The 17,469-nt window shown below is 57.6% G+C and overlaps 3 protein-coding genes across 3 annotated transcripts; all 3 read right to left on the minus strand.

Moving 5' to 3' along the window:
- Nucleotides 1–247: 247 nt before the first annotated feature.
- Nucleotides 248–2,927, minus strand: LOC117003520 (protocadherin alpha-6-like). Its single transcript, XM_033073486.1, has one exon. The coding sequence runs from the start codon at nucleotides 2,840–2,842 to the stop codon at nucleotides 248–250; it is 2,595 nt and encodes an 864-aa protein (XP_032929377.1). The 5' UTR covers nucleotides 2,843–2,927.
- A 4,726-nt stretch (nucleotides 2,928–7,653) lies between these two features.
- On the minus strand, nucleotides 7,654–10,341 carry LOC117003521 (protocadherin alpha-6-like). The gene has a single exon (XM_033073487.2). The coding sequence runs from the start codon at nucleotides 10,261–10,263 to the stop codon at nucleotides 7,654–7,656; it is 2,610 nt and encodes an 869-aa protein (XP_032929378.1). The 5' UTR covers nucleotides 10,264–10,341.
- Nucleotides 10,342–10,407: 66 nt separating this feature from the next.
- Nucleotides 10,408–16,642, minus strand: LOC117003522 (protocadherin alpha-6-like). Its single transcript, XM_033073488.2, has 3 exons — nucleotides 14,014–16,642; nucleotides 11,139–11,281; nucleotides 10,408–10,565 (listed from the first exon to the last, which is right to left on the minus strand). Exons 1-3 carry the CDS (start codon nucleotides 16,566–16,568, stop codon nucleotides 10,408–10,410), a joined length of 2,856 nt encoding a protein of 951 aa, XP_032929379.1. The 5' UTR covers nucleotides 16,569–16,642.
- Between the last annotated feature and the right edge of the window lie 827 nt (nucleotides 16,643–17,469).

Consider the following 17,469-nt stretch of genomic DNA (forward strand, 5'->3'; position numbering starts at 1 on the left):
TAGTAAAGCTGACAACTCGGGGCACCCCTCACTGAAACTGGCACTGATTTCATTGTAGAGTACAACTCCTGCCCAGCCTAGCAACCCTCAGCTGTGCATGGTGAGTGCTCCGGGATGCCATGATACTTTATTTCTGCTTCCACATAACAACAAATTGCGAAATCCGGGAGGACACAGCGGCAGATGGAAATGTCCCTTTAATACCCTTAAACACCCACTGCCTTCAGATAGCGGGAGCGGAGTCTCATTACGAGGAAGAACTACCCAGGGGGTGGGAGAGAACGAGCAGAGGAGAACAGAGGAGGCGGAGGAAAGGGACAGATTTAAATAAGGCAGTGGCACTGACCGTGTGGAGGAGAGCGGAGGGCTCCGGCTGCGTGTCCTTGGGCGCGGCGCCGGGCGGCGGCGGAGGGAAGTTGGGGCTGAAAACCATGAGGTCGCTCTTGGCCGCGCCGTCCGCCACGCACAGGCTGCGGCTGTGGCGCTGCGAGTACGACCAGCTGCCCACTTCGCTGGCGCACACGAGCGTCGTGGGCCCGGGCCCCGAGAGCACGGCCGCCCGCGGCGCCCAGCGCGACGCCCCGTACAGCACCAGCGCCAGCAGGAACAGGCTCGACACGGCGCAGATCGCCACCACCAGCCACACGTTGGTCGCCGCGCTGACCGCACCGACGCCCACATCCACGCCCAACGCCGACCGCGACCCTGACCCTGACGACGACGCCGAGGATCCCGCGGCCAGCACCGCCTCGTTGGCCTCGAGCAGCGACACGCTGAGCGTGGCCGTGGCCGAGCGCGCCGGCTCGCCGTGGTCGCGCACGACGATCAGCAGCGTGTGGCGAGCGCCGTCCGCCTCGTCCAGCGGCCGCGCCGTGCTCACCTCGCCGCTGTAGAGCCCCACGCGGAACGGGCCCTTGGCCCGCGGCTCCCACAGCTCGTAGCGCAGCCACGCGTTGTAGCCCGAGTCGGCGTCCACGGCGCGGATCTTGGCCACCACCTGGCCCGCCGGCGCCCCCCACGCCGCCCACGCCCACAGCGTGCCCGACCCCGACACCGGCCCCACAAACGACGACGACGACGACGAGGCTGCCTCGGCCGCCACGGCGCCCGCCTCCGGCGCCGAGCCCGCGGGCGGCAGCAGCGCCGGCGCGTTGTCGTTCTCGTCCAGCACGAAGAGCTGCACCGTGGCGTTGCCGCACAGCGGCGGCTCCCCCGCGTCCACCGCGCGCACCTCGAACTGCAGCACCTGCAGCTCCTCGTAGTCCAAGGGCTGCAGCGCCCACACGCGCCCGCTCTCCGCGTCCCCCGACACGTAGCTCGACGCCGCACGCCAGCCGCTGCCAGCCGCGGCCCCAACGCCGCCCGCCGCGCCCTCCCACACCGAGTAGCTCACGCGCCCGTTGCCCGCCTCGTCCGGGTCCCGCGCCCACAGCCGCGCCAGCTCCGCGCCCGCCGCGTTGTTCTCCCGCGCCAGCACCGTGTACACGGCCTGCGCGAACAAGGGCGCGTTGTCGTTCACGTCCGACACCGGCACCCGCAGCCCGCGCCTGGCGCCCAGCGCCGGCGCCCCGCCGTCCTCCGCACGCACCTCCACCTCGTACTCCGACACCCGCTCCCGGTCCAGCGCCTCGCGCAGCACCAGCGAGTACGAGCCCGCGAACGTCGCCTCCAGCCCGAACGGCGCCGCCGGCCACACCCAGCACCGCACGCGCCCGTTCGCCCCCGAGTCTCGGTCCGACACGCTCAGCAGGGCCACCACCGTCCCCACCGACGCGTCCTCCGGCACCGGCACCGACAGCGACGTCACCCACACCTCCGGCGCGTTGTCGTTCACGTCCAGCACCTCCAGCAACACTCGGCAGTGACCCGACAGGGGCGGCGTCCCTTTATCTGTCGCCTTAACATTTACGTCGTATAAATTATCTTCCTCAAAGTCCAGGACGCCCTTCAGTCTGATCTCCCCAGTGTTCGCATCAATGCTGAACAAGTCTGAGGTAGATGGAGGAATAATTGTATCAATTTCATATTTCATATCTCTGTTAATTCCTTCGTCCAGGTCCGTGGCATTCACTCGCGCAACTAGCGTGCCTTCTATGGCGTCCTCAGACAACTGCACATTATACACCGACTGGTTGAACTGGGGCGCGTTGTCGTTGGCATCCAGCACCGAGATCACCAGTTCCATGGTGCCGGTCAGAGACGGCCGGCCCCCGTCAGTCGCCGTCAGCACCAACCGGTGCACGGGAATCGTCTCGCGGTCCAGAGATTTCGTGAGTATCAGAAACAGGGACTTACTGCGAGACTTACTGTTATCTTCCTCCATTCTAAAATGCTCGCTAGGGCTGAGTGTGTAGGAGAGCTGCGCATTCGCTCCGATATCCGCATCCGACGCGCCCTCCAGCGGGAAACGAGACCCCGGCACAGACGATTCCGCGATGCTGAAGTTTTTCCGTGCGGCGGGGAAGATGGGGGCATTGTCGTTGATGTCCGTGACCTCCAGCTGCACATGGAAGACGCGCAGCGGCCGCTCCAGCAGCACCTCCAGGCGCAGCGCGCACGGCGCGCTCTTGCCGCACAGCTCCTCCCGGTCGAGCCGCGAGCTCACCAGCAGCGCGCCGCTCGCCCCGCTCACCTCCACGCTCGCCCGCCGGCCCTGCGCCACCAGCCGCAGCCGCCGCGCCTCCGCCTCGCCCGCCTCCAGGCCCAGGTCCTGCGCCAGACGGCCCACCACCGTGCCGGCCTTGGCTTCCTCCGGCACCGAGTAGCGCACCTGCCCGCCCGCCAGCGCCCAGGCCGCCTGCAGCACCAGCACCCGCAGCACCGCACAGCAACGCTCGCCCATCCCTGCCGCCGCTGCTCTCGCCTCCGCCGCTGCAGCTCTGCCGCTCTTGCTGTGCCCGCCGGCCCCGGCCCGGGCCCCGCACGGCTCCCCGCCGCCGCCCGGACGCACCGGCTCTGCTGCCCGGCCCGCGCCGCCCCCCCCGCGCTCACAGCCGGGCTCTCCGCCGCACCGGGGCGGAGCCGCCCACACGCCGTTCCTGAGCCTGCAGCGACACCGTGCGCTGCTCCTCCGCCTCACACTATCCGCCACATCGCCTCTGCCTCTGCTCTGTGGATGGTCATCTCTTGTGCAGTTTCTTCCTTCTCTGATTCTCTTTCTTATTCATTTTTCCTATCACTCGCCCTTCGCTTGCAGACCCTTCTCCATGTCTTCTTCTAAATTCACCTTTCTTATTTCATTTTGCTTTTTTTCAAATTCAATTCCCTCTTTTTAATGATGTCGTTTCCCTTCCCTGTCCTTTCCGCCGTTTTTTTCTTCTTCTTTCTTCCTTTTCCTTCTCTTTCTTCTTCGTCATTGCCCTGTCGTTCCCCATTCCTTACTCTCTTCCTCTTCTTTTTCCATCCTCCACTATTCTTTAGCCTCACTGGAATGGTGTCAGTAATCTCCAGCGCCGCGGCACAAACCATCAAAATCGGAGTCATCAGCGCCAGAACCCGATGCTCTGGCCATGATGGAGTCCTGTTTGGTACCGACTCCAGCTCTGTCCGCAGAGGTAGGCGCGTTGTGGTCATCTCCTGTACTGTCACTTCTATTGTTCTCTCCTGTACTTTTCTTCCTTCATTTCCTTCTAGCTTTATTTTATACTTGCACAAACTCCTTGCTTTCTCTTTCATTTTCTTCTTACTTCCATTTGCTACTTCTTTGTCCCCTTCTGTTCTCTCCCTTTCTTCTCTTTTTTTCCCCTGTCTTCTCCTTCCTAGTCGTTCCTGTCATATTTTGCCCCCTCCTCTTCTGATTCCACATTGTCTGTTCTTCTCCTTTCTCTCATAAGCCAAAAGGTTTTACACGTTCTCACAATGAACTATGTCAATGCCATTTGGGAAAAGATTTCATTCCTCTTTTTTGACACTGATTTCTTAAACTCCATATTTAATTTTCATATTGCTTTCTTTCTACTTCTTGATCTTTTTCCCCTCTCTCTCCCTTTCTCTGTTTTATTTTTTCATTCTTTGCACCTTGACATTGCCTTCCAAATTTTCTGCTTATAACTTTGTTCATTTTTACCTTCCAAAAAATATATTAAAGCTATCTACAGCACCCCTGTCACATATCACGGATATACACTTGAACCAGAGCGCTCATTTCTCTCCCCTACAACCACCGATCATTTTGCATAGGGAACAAGGAACATTTCTGCTTACCTCCCGCCCATGCACATGCAAATTCCCCTCCCTTTACAGTAAAGGCCACGCTTTTCAGGCTCCAGTCCTCTTAACAACCCGCAATAGCACAGCAAGGCAGCCAGATGGCAAGGAACAGCTCTGCTACATCAGAACAGGTTCCACCAACCTCTGCCAAGAAAACCAAAGAAGCTGCTGAGGCATCCAATGAAAGAGGCTCCAACGATTCCAAACAGCCCTGACGAGTCTCTCATTCAGGAACTCAAACCCATCACAGCCCAGCACAACGCTCCTCCAATGTCACAAAAGCACAATGACATCACAAATACCCAGCAGGCCTCGTGGAGCTCTTCCTCCTGACTCATGTTCCACCTGCAAATCTAACCCAAAGCTACAAATGTAACACCACAGAACTGCCAATGAGAATATCTGGGCATGCCCAACATCTACCCCAAACAATGCATTCATGTCACTTCTCCATCTGGCCTCCTTCCACGTGCTCATCCTGTGCCAGGAAGCAACAGGAAAGGAAAGAGAGCAGGCAATGCTGCTCCAAACCCACATTGCAATTCAGTCGATCCCACATGAAGATACCACAGCTGCACAGGAACCAAAGTACATTTGCCTCTCACACACGCCTTCTTCAGCTACCAGCAACTCACCTGCAGCATCGCTGTGTGCTTTGTCAGAACGAGAAAATCCAGGAGTATTGGTTATAAGGGACGGTGTCCCTTCATGTTACCAGAAACTTTGGCTTCCTAGCAACACCAAGACCAGGGAAGTAACCGAGGTAATGTTCCAAGCAGGCTGGCGTGATGGTACAAATTTCAATAACCTTCTGTTTGACCAACAACAGTCCACAAAATACAAGCAATTATCAGGCATGAATGCCACGTAGTGTCACAAGCAGCAATGTCACAGGGAAGGAGAGAGTACAAGAATATGCAGAACTACTGGAGGTCCTGACAGGGTCCCAGGAGAGCAGTCCTAGGCACATGGGATTTTCACAAGGTTTGCTGCCTCTATGCTTTATCCCATCCCATGTGAAATGAGAACTCCATAACTCCTCCCCAAGGACACACATTGTGTTCTACCCAGTACCCACATTTGTCTTCAGCAACTCTTCCCCACCCAAACTCACCCTCCCCACCTCATGGGTCTAGGCCCTGTTGAGTGCCACATGCAGGATCACTGCCAAAATATCAAACATTGCTAGAACCCAGCAACATGACCCACCTGTAAACTCTGCCCTGTGTGTGATTCAATTCTTTGTGCATCCTCACCTTCCCTCCTGATTGGGCATAGAGAACATACTGAGGGCAGCAAAGACACCCAGCATCTGGCAGGTTCTCCTCACCTGCCTGCTCACCACCAAGGCTTTGCTCCTTTTCAGCAATCTCAGCTGCAAACAACACAAAGTTGCATTTAGAATTCATTAAGATTCTGTAATTAGAGCTATGACAGCTCTGATCCCAGTCCACATATCTTTATAGCATCAAGAGAACCACAGCAAATACCAAAGCACAAAAGCACTCACAAGGGCAGTTCAGAGGGAGAATTTTGCCACGTGAAACCAGAGCTGGCCTGCAGTGCAGGTTTGTACCTGCAAATACCAGAAGGAGCTCTGGGTGACATCAGGACAAATCATCTCTCCTGAGGCCACCTGTGCAGTGCACAAGCAGCACAAGTTGAGATTACATAAAGATTACAGCCTCATCACGTGTCCTTATAAATCCCACCTGAGGAGGAGCAAGGAACCACCGTGGCAAAACCAGTGACTCTGAAAACGACTGTGAATGCCACCAGGACACCAGGACAGCAGCTTGAAGCATTCCCCTTCCACAACAGCATTTCTGAAACAAGTAGCTCATCAGACAACATCCAGCACTCTCCATCTCACCAGCTCTCACCAAGGCATGGCTACACCAGGCAGGCAGTAGCACAAGGGCCTGTCTCTGATGAAAGACACCGAGAACCTCCACACAACATTTGTGAGCATTTCAGTATCATATATTCTCATGATCAGGAAGGTGTCCCACTCCACACCCCTAGGGCCTGGGAAATTATCCTTGCCAAGAGCATTCTATGCCCATCCTGCCTCACACTTCTCTTTAGGCATCCTCTACTCACCACTCTGAGACATGTTCTCAAGACAAACATATAATCTCGTAGTATTTTCTTACATCCTGACCCATGGCCTTCCCATGGATTTGCAGTTTCCCCCAAACCATATTTTCATGCTTCTCAAGGTCACCCTCCAGATGCAAATTGCCAGGCCCTACTCAGTTGTCAAAGATTGTCAAAGACCATGGCTGCCTCTGCCATCTCAAGGCTCAACATGGCTTTTTCTTCTCCTTCTCAGCAATGACAACACCATAAAAAACTGAGGGTTGACATCATTAGTGCAGTTACACCAGAACCTCTGATGCTGACAGTTCATGTTTTGTAATGCTGCAGCTATCTCAGATAGAAACGTGGCAGACCTAGGAGCAAAACTCTTCCTAAATGTGATATTGGGACAACTCTACACGGTGATGCCATTGATGTCACACTCTGAGAAAAAACCCGAAGCACTGGCGAGAGCACAAGTCTAACACGTGATAGTTACTGTGTAGGAGAATGCTATTTGAGACACGGTGACGAATTGTGGTTCTTTGAGTTTTGGGGTTGTTGCTTTGTTTTTTTTATTATAGAAGCGATTGCCAAGGTATTTCCAATGATGTCACCGTTGATGCAGATTTTGAAAGAACATCAATACAGGCCAGTGTGTTTCATGCAAGTCTCTGGTCAGAAACGCAAATCCTCCAGAATATGTCCAGCCAGAAAACAACACAAAAATCTGGGTTTTCAAACACATGCCACAGATGACACTTTACTTCCTGAATACTTTCTACTAATAACCAGAACAACACGATAATTGCAGAAAGATGATTGGAAGATCGTAGAAAGATCATAGGAAATCTTTGCCAAAACTACCCTATCTTCTAAATGAGTCTCATAGTAGAACGACAATAGAAAAGTTTAGTCCTTGAATATCTACTTTTCACCTCGCATCATAGCTTCACATGTCCACAATTAAAAAAGGAAGAGGGGAGATTTCAATAAAAAGACAAAAAAATACCAGCACGATAAACTGCCAGCAAAGGCAGTGAGGCGATATGGAGCGCCTGCGAGTCTGTCAGCACCACAGACTGGCTGTCTTAAACTCCTTCACCCGGCGCGGGTGGAAATCCTACATATCAGCACCAAAACACCCTTCGTGTCTGCAAATCTCACAATTATGGGCACCGCCTGTAGTACAGGACAGTGATATAATTCCAGAAGAGAACAACTGTCACTTACAGAGCCAAACCTCATCTGCCTAGAGTAACTGCTCCAGGGTGCTGCCATATCAACATTCCGCGCCTCTTCAGAAAGACTTGGACGCTCGGGCAAGGACGCAGAGACAGATGAAAAGGTGTCATTGCCATGTTAAACACCCGCTAAGTACCCAACGTCATTAAATCGTGGGAACTGAACACCGTTCAAACAGGAAATACCCAGAGAGCGGATGAGAATGAGCAAAAAGGGAACGAAGGAAGAAGCACTGACCGTGTGAAGGAGAGCGGAGGGCTCCGGCTGCGTGTCCTTGGGCGCGGCGCCGGGCGGCGGCGGAGGGAAGTTGGGGCTGAAAACCATGAGGTCGCTCTTGGCCGCGCCGTCCGCCACGCACAGGCTGCGGCTGTGGCGCTGCGAGTACGACCAGCTGCCCACTTCGCTGGCGCACACGAGCGTCGTGGGCCCGGGCCCCGAGAGCACGGCCGCCCGCGGCGCCCAGCGCGACGCCCCGTACAGCACCAGCGCCAGCAGGAACAGGCTCGACACGGCGCAGATCGCCACCACCAGCCACACGTTGGTCGCCGCGCTGGCCGCAGCACCGCCCACATCCACGCCCAACGCCGACCGCGACCCTGACGACGCCGATGAAGATCCCGCGGCCAGCGCCGCCTCGTTGGCCTCGAGCAGCGACACGCTGAGCGTGGCCGTGGCCGAGCGCGCCGGCTCGCCGTGGTCGCGCACGACGATCAGCAGCGTGTGGCGAGCGCCGTCCGCCTCGTCCAGCGGCCGCGCCGTGCTCACCTCGCCGCTGTAGAGCCCCACGCGGAACGGGCCCTTGGCCCGCGGCTCCCACAGCTCGTAGCGCAGCCACGCGTTGTAGCCCGAGTCGGCGTCCACGGCGCGGATCTTGGCCACCACCTGGCCCGCCGGCGCCCCCCACGCCGCCCACGCCCACAGCGTGCCCGACCCCGACACCGGCCCCACAAACGACGACGACGACGACGAGGCTGCCTCGGCCGCCACGGCGCCCGCCTCCGGCGCCGAGCCCGCGGGCGGCAGCAGCGCCGGCGCGTTGTCGTTCTCGTCCAGCACGAAGAGCTGCACCGTGGCGTTGCCGCACAGCGGCGGCTCCCCCGCGTCCACCGCGCGCACCTCGAACTGCAGCACCTGCAGCTCCTCGTAGTCCAAGGGCTGCAGCGCCCACACGCGCCCGCTCTCCGCGTCCACCGACACGTAGCTCGACGCCGCACGCCAGCCGCTGCCAGCCGCGGCCCCAACGCCGCCCGCCGCGCCCTCCCACACCGAGTAGCTCACGCGCCCGTTGCCCGCCTCGTCCGGGTCCCGCGCCCACAGCCGCGCCAGCTCCGCGCCCGCCGCGTTGTTCTCCCGCGCCAGCACCGTGTACACGGCCTGCGCGAACAAGGGCGCGTTGTCGTTCACGTCCGACACCGGCACCCGCAGCCCGCGCCTGGCGCCCAGCGCCGGCGCCCCGCCGTCCTCCGCACGCACCTCCACCTCGTACTCCGACACCCGCTCCCGGTCCAGCGCCTCGCGCAGCACCAGCGAGTACGAGCCCGCGAACGTCGCCTCCAGCCCGAACGGCGCCGCCGGCCACACCCAGCACCGCACGCGTCCGTTCGCCCCCGAGTCTCGGTCCGACACGCTCAGCAGGGCCACCACCGTCCCCACCGACGCGTCCTCCGGCACCGGCACCGACAGCGACGTCACCCACACCTCTGGCGCGTTGTCGTTCACGTCCAGCACCTCCAGCAACACTCGGCAGTGACCCGAGAGCGATGGTGTCCCTTGGTCTCTCGCTTCGATACGAAGATTAAATACATTAACTTCCTCGAAGTCGAGGGCGCCCGTGAGGCGGATTTCCCCTGTCTTGGGATTGATGGAAATCACATCTCTTCCACTGGGAGGAATGAAGTTTGTCACGGCATACGTCACCTCACTGTTAATTCCCTCATCCGAATCCGTGGCATTTACCCGCATCACCAGCGTATCCTTTGTAGCGTTCTCCGGCAGTTGCACTTTATACACCGACTGGTTGAACTGTGGTGCGTTGTCGTTTGCGTCCACCACCGAGATCACCAGCTCCATGGTGCCTGTCAGAGACGGCCGGCCCCCGTCAGTCGCCGTCAGCACCAACCGGTGCACGGGAATCGTCTCGCGGTCCAGAGATTTCGTTAACACCAGTTCAGGTTCCATATTTCCATCGTTCAATTTCTGTAAATCCACAGAAAAATGCTCGCTGGGACTGAGTGTGTAGGAGAGCTGCGCGTTCGCTCCGATATCCGCATCCGACGCGCCCTCCAAGGGGAAACGAGACCCCGGCAAAGACAATTCCGCGATGCTGAGGTTTTTTCGGGCGGCGGGGAAGATGGGGGCGTTGTCATTGATGTCGGTGACCTCCAGCTGCACATGGAAGACGCGCAGCGGCCGCTCCAGCAGCACCTCCAGGCGCAGCGCGCACGGCGCGCTCTTGCCGCACAGCTCCTCCCGGTCGAGCCGCGAGCTCACCAGCAGCGCGCCGCTCGCCCCGCTCACCTCCACGCTCGCCCGCCGGCCCTGCGCCACCAGCCGCAGCCGCCGCGCCTCCGCCTCGCCCGCCTCCAAGCCCAGGTCCTGCGCCAGACGGCCCACCACCGTGCCGGCCTTGGCTTCCTCCGGCACCGAGTAGCGCACCTGCCCGCCCGCCAGCGCCCAGGCCGCCTGCAGCACCAGCACCCGCAGCACCGCACAGCAACGCTCGCCCATCCCTACCGCCGCTGCTCTCGCCTCCGCCGCTGCAGCTCTGCCGCTCTTGCTGTGCCCGCCGGCCCCGGCCCGGGCCCCGCACGGCTCCCCGCCGCCGCCCGGACGCACCGGCTCTGCTGCCCGGCCCGCGCCGCCCCCCCGCGCTCACAGCCGGGCTCTCCGCTGCACCGGGGCGGAGCCGCCCACACGCCGTTCCTGAGCCTGCAGCGACACCGTGCGCTGCTCCGCCGCTCTACACTCTTCCCAATAGCGGCCGCTCCTCCGGCTGGCTATGTGCATCTCTTCCAGCCGTGTCCTCTTACCTAGATTGTCATTCATTTTATTCTCTGTGCTTTTTTATCTTTGATCCCCTCCTTTGTCCTCCTTGGAACACGCAAGTCTCTTCCGGCTCCCAGCTGCTCAGAAAACAACTCGGATGCATCAACTCTTCTTCTGTCCCATCAGTCGCGGACCGCGCAGTAGGCTAAAGAAGGCGGAGGTTGTTGGGAACCAGCTCCGCCTAGTGATGTGAGTTAAGGTCAATGGGTACTTCTCACATCCTTTGCTATTGTTTTCTTCCCTATCGTTGTCATATTTCATCCTTAGTTATCTCCTTGTGTCATACCTTTACAGCATTTTCTTTATCCTTTTCATTCTGTCATTCATTTTAATTCCCCCATTCTTACCCTCCTCCCTTTCTGTGTACAGCGATAGCGTCTCAGACATGCCAGTAAACTCATCCGTCCTTCTGTCTTTCCTTCATTCCTTCCCAGTTCTTTCTCTTTCCTCTTCTCCTTTTCCTCCTTTTTGTGCACACAGCATCATACGGAGAAGAAGAGCTCTCCGACATAAGAACAGAATCCACGACAATCAAGCCCCCAGACACTTGTGCTCACCTGCATACTGCAAAGAGCCCAAGTCCTCCAGGAATACTGAAAAAGCAACCACTGCTTCCAAGTACTCTTCCTGTATCTCAATGAAGAACTTTTCTTCTGCTTCATCTTCCACTTGTACAATCAATGTCAGGCTCTTGCTTTCCCTTTCAGGCAGGCAGTCATGCACTGTCTCAGCAACACATCAAGAACCTCGGTATCCAGAGGCACGAGTCCACACCAAACTCCTCGGCTTCATCAGCAGGAACAACCTGACACGCAGCCAGACTAAAGCCATGGAGATAATACCACGACATTTTCACTAAGAACATCCCCTTGACTACAAACACAGCAAATCCATAAAATGGATTGTGGTCCTTCCTCCATCCCTGTGGCTGCCACACGCTCAGGCTGTTCCTGGGAGCCGCAGGAAAAGAGCAAGTGCAGACAGTGGTGCTGTGCTCGTCCATCACAGTCAACATTTGGTCAATCCAAACTGAAAAGCAGTAAAAGTACATCTATCCCTCGGGATCATCTGCTTTATGTGCGAGGGACTTACCTGTAGCATCATTGATTTCTTCAGAAAATGAAATATTTTAAGAGCACAAATATTGATTTTAAATTATATTTTCAGCTAACATGATCCAGTTTTTCTGGGCAAGTTGGACAGAAACAAAATTTTCTGCTTTTACCACAGAAACTGGAATGCGCTCAGTGTCCCTTATGAACTTGTATCACAGGAGATGAACAAGTAAGCAAGGATGAACGCTTGAAAGCTCAGAATATTCTCTCTAAGTGAAACTTAGATCAGTACAACACAATAGACGTCCCCCACACTGGTGGGAAATGGTCCAAATACCTGACACCTGACAGCTCTTAAAATTCAGCACACTGCTTCTTATCCACCCTTACCAACGCCATGCATATGTGAGAGAAATAAAACAAAACACAAGGATGGGCAGGGTTGGAGAAAAGAGACAAAGAATCCCTGAAGATCTCATTCTTCCCATTCCCCTTACAATGGCAGAGAGGTAACCAAGGGGAGGTTCAGAGGTGGTTCAGCAGCAGCATCCAAATTTCAAAATGCTCCTCTGTGCAACAACAGCCAAATTCAAGACCAACTAATTGAAGGCAAGCCTGGCACATATGCTCCAAACACCAATACCGTGAAGAACAACAGCACCATAAGACATGCAGAACTTCTGGAAGTCCTGACAGCATTCCAGGCAAGCAGGATTGTCCGCTGGGACCCCTCCGGAGGTTTTCTACAGAAATCCAGAATCTCGTGCCATGGGAAATCGCATCTCCACATCACAGGAAGTGTTCTCGACATTTTCCCCAATGATGCAGACCACATTCTACCCAGGATCTCCATTCCCATCACTCCAGACTGTTCTCTATTTCTGGTCACACTTCCTGTGATGCATTTCCAGATGCTACTCAGTGCCACTTGCAGGATCACTGCCAGAATACTCGGACACTGCTCCACCTTAACATCATGCTCCAGCTGTAAACCCCACTCCGACCATGACCCAAGCCTTTGCATATCCTCGTCTTCCCTCATGATCAGCACTAGGAGTACACAGAGGCCTGCACAGCCACCCACTCTCTAGCAAACACTTCCCTGCTTTTTGAACTTCACCCGGAATGTTCTTGCCTTTGCAGCAACCTCATGTGGAAATACAACCGAGTTGCACATGGAGTTCTACATTCGAGTTGCATGATTAGAGTTGTTAGCTCTGATCCCAGTGCAGATGGATTTATTATTCAAGAGAAGCACACCAAATGCCCATACACAACAGCAACAATGATATCAAATGGGTCGGAGAATTTCCAGCATAGAGCACCAGAGCTGTTCTGCTGTGCCCTGTATGACGTGCACATACACATATCTCAACAGCATCCCACCCATCATTTCAACAGGACAACACCCACCGCTAGTGTGGCCACTGTTGCAGGTGAAAATAAGAGGAAGTTCCCTGGGACTGTTGAGTCCCAGGGCAGGAGATGGCATTTAGCCGCGTTTAATCACGTACAGTTGGATTCGGGCTTTCTGTACTGTCCTGAACTCTCAATTGGCTTCTGAAACCATGTGGCACTTCATGGATATTTTGCAATAACATCAAACAGGCCAGTGGTTTTCTGACCAGTCTTACATCTCAGGCCAGCAACACAAATCCTCAACCAGGGGAACATGGTCAGCACAAAAGGAAATTGTTTCTATATAACACTTAGCACGAGGCACACTCTTTCCCCTTCGTATAACGCTTATATCACGCCATATTCCTCTGCCTGAAACGTTATGCTATTAAGCAAAACAAGAAGATACCTCAAGAAGTGAACGTAGCAGAAGTACCGACTGCCTTCCCTACTTTCTTACTGACTCAATTGAAGAAACCAAAATGGGACAAAATGGAAAACTTTATCGTAGAAGTTGCAGTTGCCATCTAGCATCAGATCCCTTGCAGAGGGAAAATAAAGGAAAAAGATTTCGAAAATAATCCACTCCAATACTTACAAAGTCAGAAGAGAGAAATGGAAATAAAGGGGTACGAGGTGCTTGAGGGACTGTAACCATCACAGCCTGAGTGTCCTTGCACCCGTTCAAGCAACGTGACGTGGAAATACCACACATCAGAAAGCAAAATCGTTGTCTGCAAAACTCGTACATCCGGACCTTTCTCATGGCAATGGGCAATGATTTCATTCAAAGAGAGAAGCATACACCCACACCAGCAAATCTCAGCTACACAACCTAATTAATGCCAGAACCCATACTACATTAATATCCAAACCACAGCAGATGAAAAGCTGGTGCTGATATCCTTAAGCACCCGTTAATTACTGATTGCTCTCGGGCCGTGGGAACGGAGCCTGGATTCCCAGAGAGCCTACACACCTGGAGGGACAGAAACGTTGGGTATGGGTGAGAGGCAAAAGCAAGGCAGTGTCACTGACCGTGCGGAGGAGAGCGGAGGGCTCCGGCTGCGTGTCCTTGGGCGCGGCGCCGGGCGGCGGCGGAGGGAAGTTGGGGCTGAAAACCATGAGGTCGCTCTTGGCCGCGCCGTCCGCCACGCACAGGCTGCGGCTGTGGCGCTGCGAGTACGACCAGCTGCCCACTTCGCTGGCGCACACGAGCGTCGTGGGCCCGGGCCCCGAGAGCACGGCCGCCCGCGGCGCCCAGCGCGACGCCCCGTACAGCACCAGCGCCAGCAGGAACAGGCTCGACACGGCGCAGATCGCCACCACCAGCCACACGTTGGTCGCCGCGCTGGCCGCACCGACGCCCACATCCACGCCCACCGCCGACCGCGACCCTGACCCTGACGACGCCGCCGAGGATCCCGCGGCCAGTGCCGCCTCGTTGGCCTCGAGCAGCGACACGCTGAGCGTGGCCGTGGCCGAGCGCGCCGGCTCGCCGTGGTCGCGCACGACGATCAGCAGCGTGTGGCGAGCGCCGTCCGCCTCGTCCAGCGGCCGCGCCGTGCTCACCTCGCCGCTGTAGAGCCCCACGCGGAACGGGCCCTTGGCCCGCGGCTCCCACAGCTCGTAGCGCAGCCACGCGTTGTAGCCCGAGTCGGCGTCCACGGCGCGGATCTTGGCCACCACCTGGCCCGCCGGCGCCCCCCACGCCGCCCACGCCCACAGCGTGCCCGACCCCGACACCGGCCCCACAAACGACGACGACGACGACGAGGCTGCCTCGGCCGCCACGGCGCCCGCCTCCGGCGCCGAGCCCGCGGGCGGCAGCAGCGCCGGCGCGTTGTCGTTCTCGTCCAGCACGAAGAGCTGCACCGTGGCGTTGCCGCACAGCGGCGGCTCCCCCGCGTCCACCGCGCGCACCTCGAACTGCAGCACCTGCAGCTCCTCGTAGTCCAAGGGCTGCAGCGCCCACACGCGCCCGCTCTCCGCGTCCACCGACACGTAGCTCGACGCCGCACGCCAGCCGCTGCCAGCCGCGGCCCCAACGCCGCCCGCCGCGCCCTCCCACACCGAGTAGCTCACGCGCCCGTTGCCCGCCTCGTCCGGGTCCCGCGCCCACAGCCGCGCCAGCTCCGCGCCCGCCGCGTTGTTCTCCCGCGCCAGCACCGTGTACACGGCCTGCGCGAACAAGGGCGCGTTGTCGTTCACGTCCGACACCGGCACCCGCAGCCCGCGCCTGGCGCCCAGCGCCGGCGCCCCGCCGTCCTCCGCACGCACCTCCACCTCGTACTCCGACACCCGCTCCCGGTCCAGCGCCTCGCGCAGCACCAGCGAGTACGAGCCCGCGAACGTCGCCTCCAGCCCGAACGGCGCCGCCGGCCACACCCAGCACCGCACGCGTCCGTTCGCCCCCGAGTCTCGGTCCGACACGCTCAGCAGGGCCACCACCGTCCCCACCGACGCGTCCTCCGGCACCGGCACCGACAGCGACGTCACCCACACCTCCGGCGCGTTGTCGTTCACGTCCAGCACCTCCAGCACCACCCGGCAATGACCCGACAGTGGAGGTGTGCCTTGGTCTCTCGCTTCAATACGAAAATCAAATACACTGACTTCTTCGAAGTCCAGAGCTGCTGTGAGGTGAATCTCCCCTGTCTTGGGATTGATGGAAATCACATCACGTCCGCTCGGCGGAATGAACGTGATCGCGGTAAAGGTTAATTCGCTATTACTTCCTTCATCCGCATCTGTGGCATTCACCCGCGTCACCAGCGTCCCCTCTGTAGCGTTCTCCGGCAGCTGCACTTTATACACCGACTGGTTGAACTGGGGTGCGTTGTCGTTTGCATCCAGCACCGAGATCACCAGCTCCATGGTGCCTGTCAGAGACGGCCGGCCCCCATCAGTCGCCGTCAGCACCAACCGGTGCACGGGAATCGTCTCGCGGTCCAGAGATTTCGTTAAAACGAGATCGAGTACAAGATTTCCATCGTTCGATTTTTGCAAATCCACAGAAAAATGCTCGCTGGGGCTGAGTGTGTAGGAGACCTGCGCGTTCGCTCCGATATCCGCATCCGACGCGCCCTCCAGAGGGAAACGAGATCCCGGCAAAGACGATTCCGCGATGCTGAGGTTTTTTCGGGCGGCGGGGAAGATGGGGGCATTGTCGTTGATGTCGGTGACCTCCAGCTGCACATGGAAGACGCGCAGCGGCCGCTCCAGCAGCACCTCCAGGCGCAGCGCGCACGGCGCGCTCTTGCCGCACAGCTCCTCCCGGTCGAGCCGCGAGCTCACCAGCAGCGCGCCGCTCGCCCCGCTCACCTCCACGCTCGCCCGCCGGCCCTGCGCCACCAGCCGCAGCCGCCGCGCCTCCGCCTCGCCCGCCTCCAGGCCCAGGTCCTGCGCCAGACGGCCCACCACCGTGCCGGCCTTGGCTTCCTCCGGCACCGAGTAGCGCACCTGCCCGCCCGCCAGCGCCCAGGCCGCCTGCAGCACCAGCACCCGCAGCACCGCACAGCAACGCTCGCCCATCCCTGCCGCCGCTGCTCTCGCCTCCGCTCTTGCAGCTCTGCCGCTCTTGCTGTGCCCGCCGGCCCCGGCCCGGGCCCCGCACGGCTCCCCGCCGCCGCCCGGTCGCACCGGCTCTGCTGCCCGGCCCGCGCCGCCCCCCCGCGCTCACAGCCGGGCTCTCCGCCGCACCGGGGCGGAGCCGCCCACACGCCGTTCCTGAGCCTGCAGCGACACCGTGCGCTGCTCCGCCGCCTCTCCCGGTTCCCGACAGTGTCCGCCCCGCCGCCCCGCGGAAGGCAATCTCTTCTGCCTTTCCGTCTTACGGTGCTCCTCTTTCTTTTACTTCGTTTTCCTAATCGCCTACTATTTCCTTGTAGATACTTATTTCTTTCTTTCTATCTTCCTCTTTCTCGACTGAATTTCCTTCAATATATTTCTTTTTTCCTTCAATTTTCTCTATTGGATCCTTTTTGTTTTCCCTTCGCTTTTCTGCATCTTTCGCTCTTTGTACTCTGTGCTCTTTTATAACTGTCTTTCTCCTCTTCCCTTTCTTTTCTTTTTCCATTCTTCTCTCGTCTCTACCCTCCCTGGCAAGTTTCCGGTCGCCTCCGATGTCCTTTCTGAGATCATCAAACCGGAGTTATCAGTAAAGGTAATTACAGAGCATTAGCTCCAGAACGCGCTGCTCTCACCAGCAGTGAGGATGTTAAGGACCAGCTCCATTCAGCGTCTGGCGCAGAACTCGGTGGGTGCTGGTCCATTACAGTGTTTTCTCTTATTCCTTGCTTGCCTGCTTGGTTTGGTCTTGCACGGATTATTTCCATTCTTTTTAATCTTCATTCATTTATGCCATTCTCTTTACCTGTTCTCTTTTCATTCTTTCTATTATCTTTTCTTCTTCTCCTTCCCTATATCATCTCTT

Source organism: Catharus ustulatus, chromosome 15 (assembly GCF_009819885.2).
Source record: "Catharus ustulatus isolate bCatUst1 chromosome 15, bCatUst1.pri.v2, whole genome shotgun sequence".
Lineage (NCBI taxonomy): Eukaryota > Metazoa > Chordata > Aves > Passeriformes > Turdidae > Catharus > Catharus ustulatus.

Coding starts and splice junctions, on each gene's coding strand:
- LOC117003520 (XM_033073486.1), bottom strand. CDS start 2,842: ATGGGCGAGCGTTGCTGTGCGGTGCTGCGGGTGCTGGTGCTGCAGGCG.
- LOC117003521 (XM_033073487.2), bottom strand. CDS start 10,263: ATGGGCGAGCGTTGCTGTGCGGTGCTGCGGGTGCTGGTGCTGCAGGCG.
- LOC117003522 (XM_033073488.2), bottom strand. CDS start 16,568: ATGGGCGAGCGTTGCTGTGCGGTGCTGCGGGTGCTGGTGCTGCAGGCG. Junction 11,282..14,013: donor CAACGTTTCTGTCCCTCCAG/GTGTGTAGGCTC, acceptor CCTGCCTGAAAG/GGAAAGCAAGAGCCTGACAT. Junction 10,566..11,138: donor GGGCTCTTTGCAGTATGCAG/GTGAGCACAAGT, acceptor ATGACAATCTAG/GTAAGAGGACACGGCTGGAA.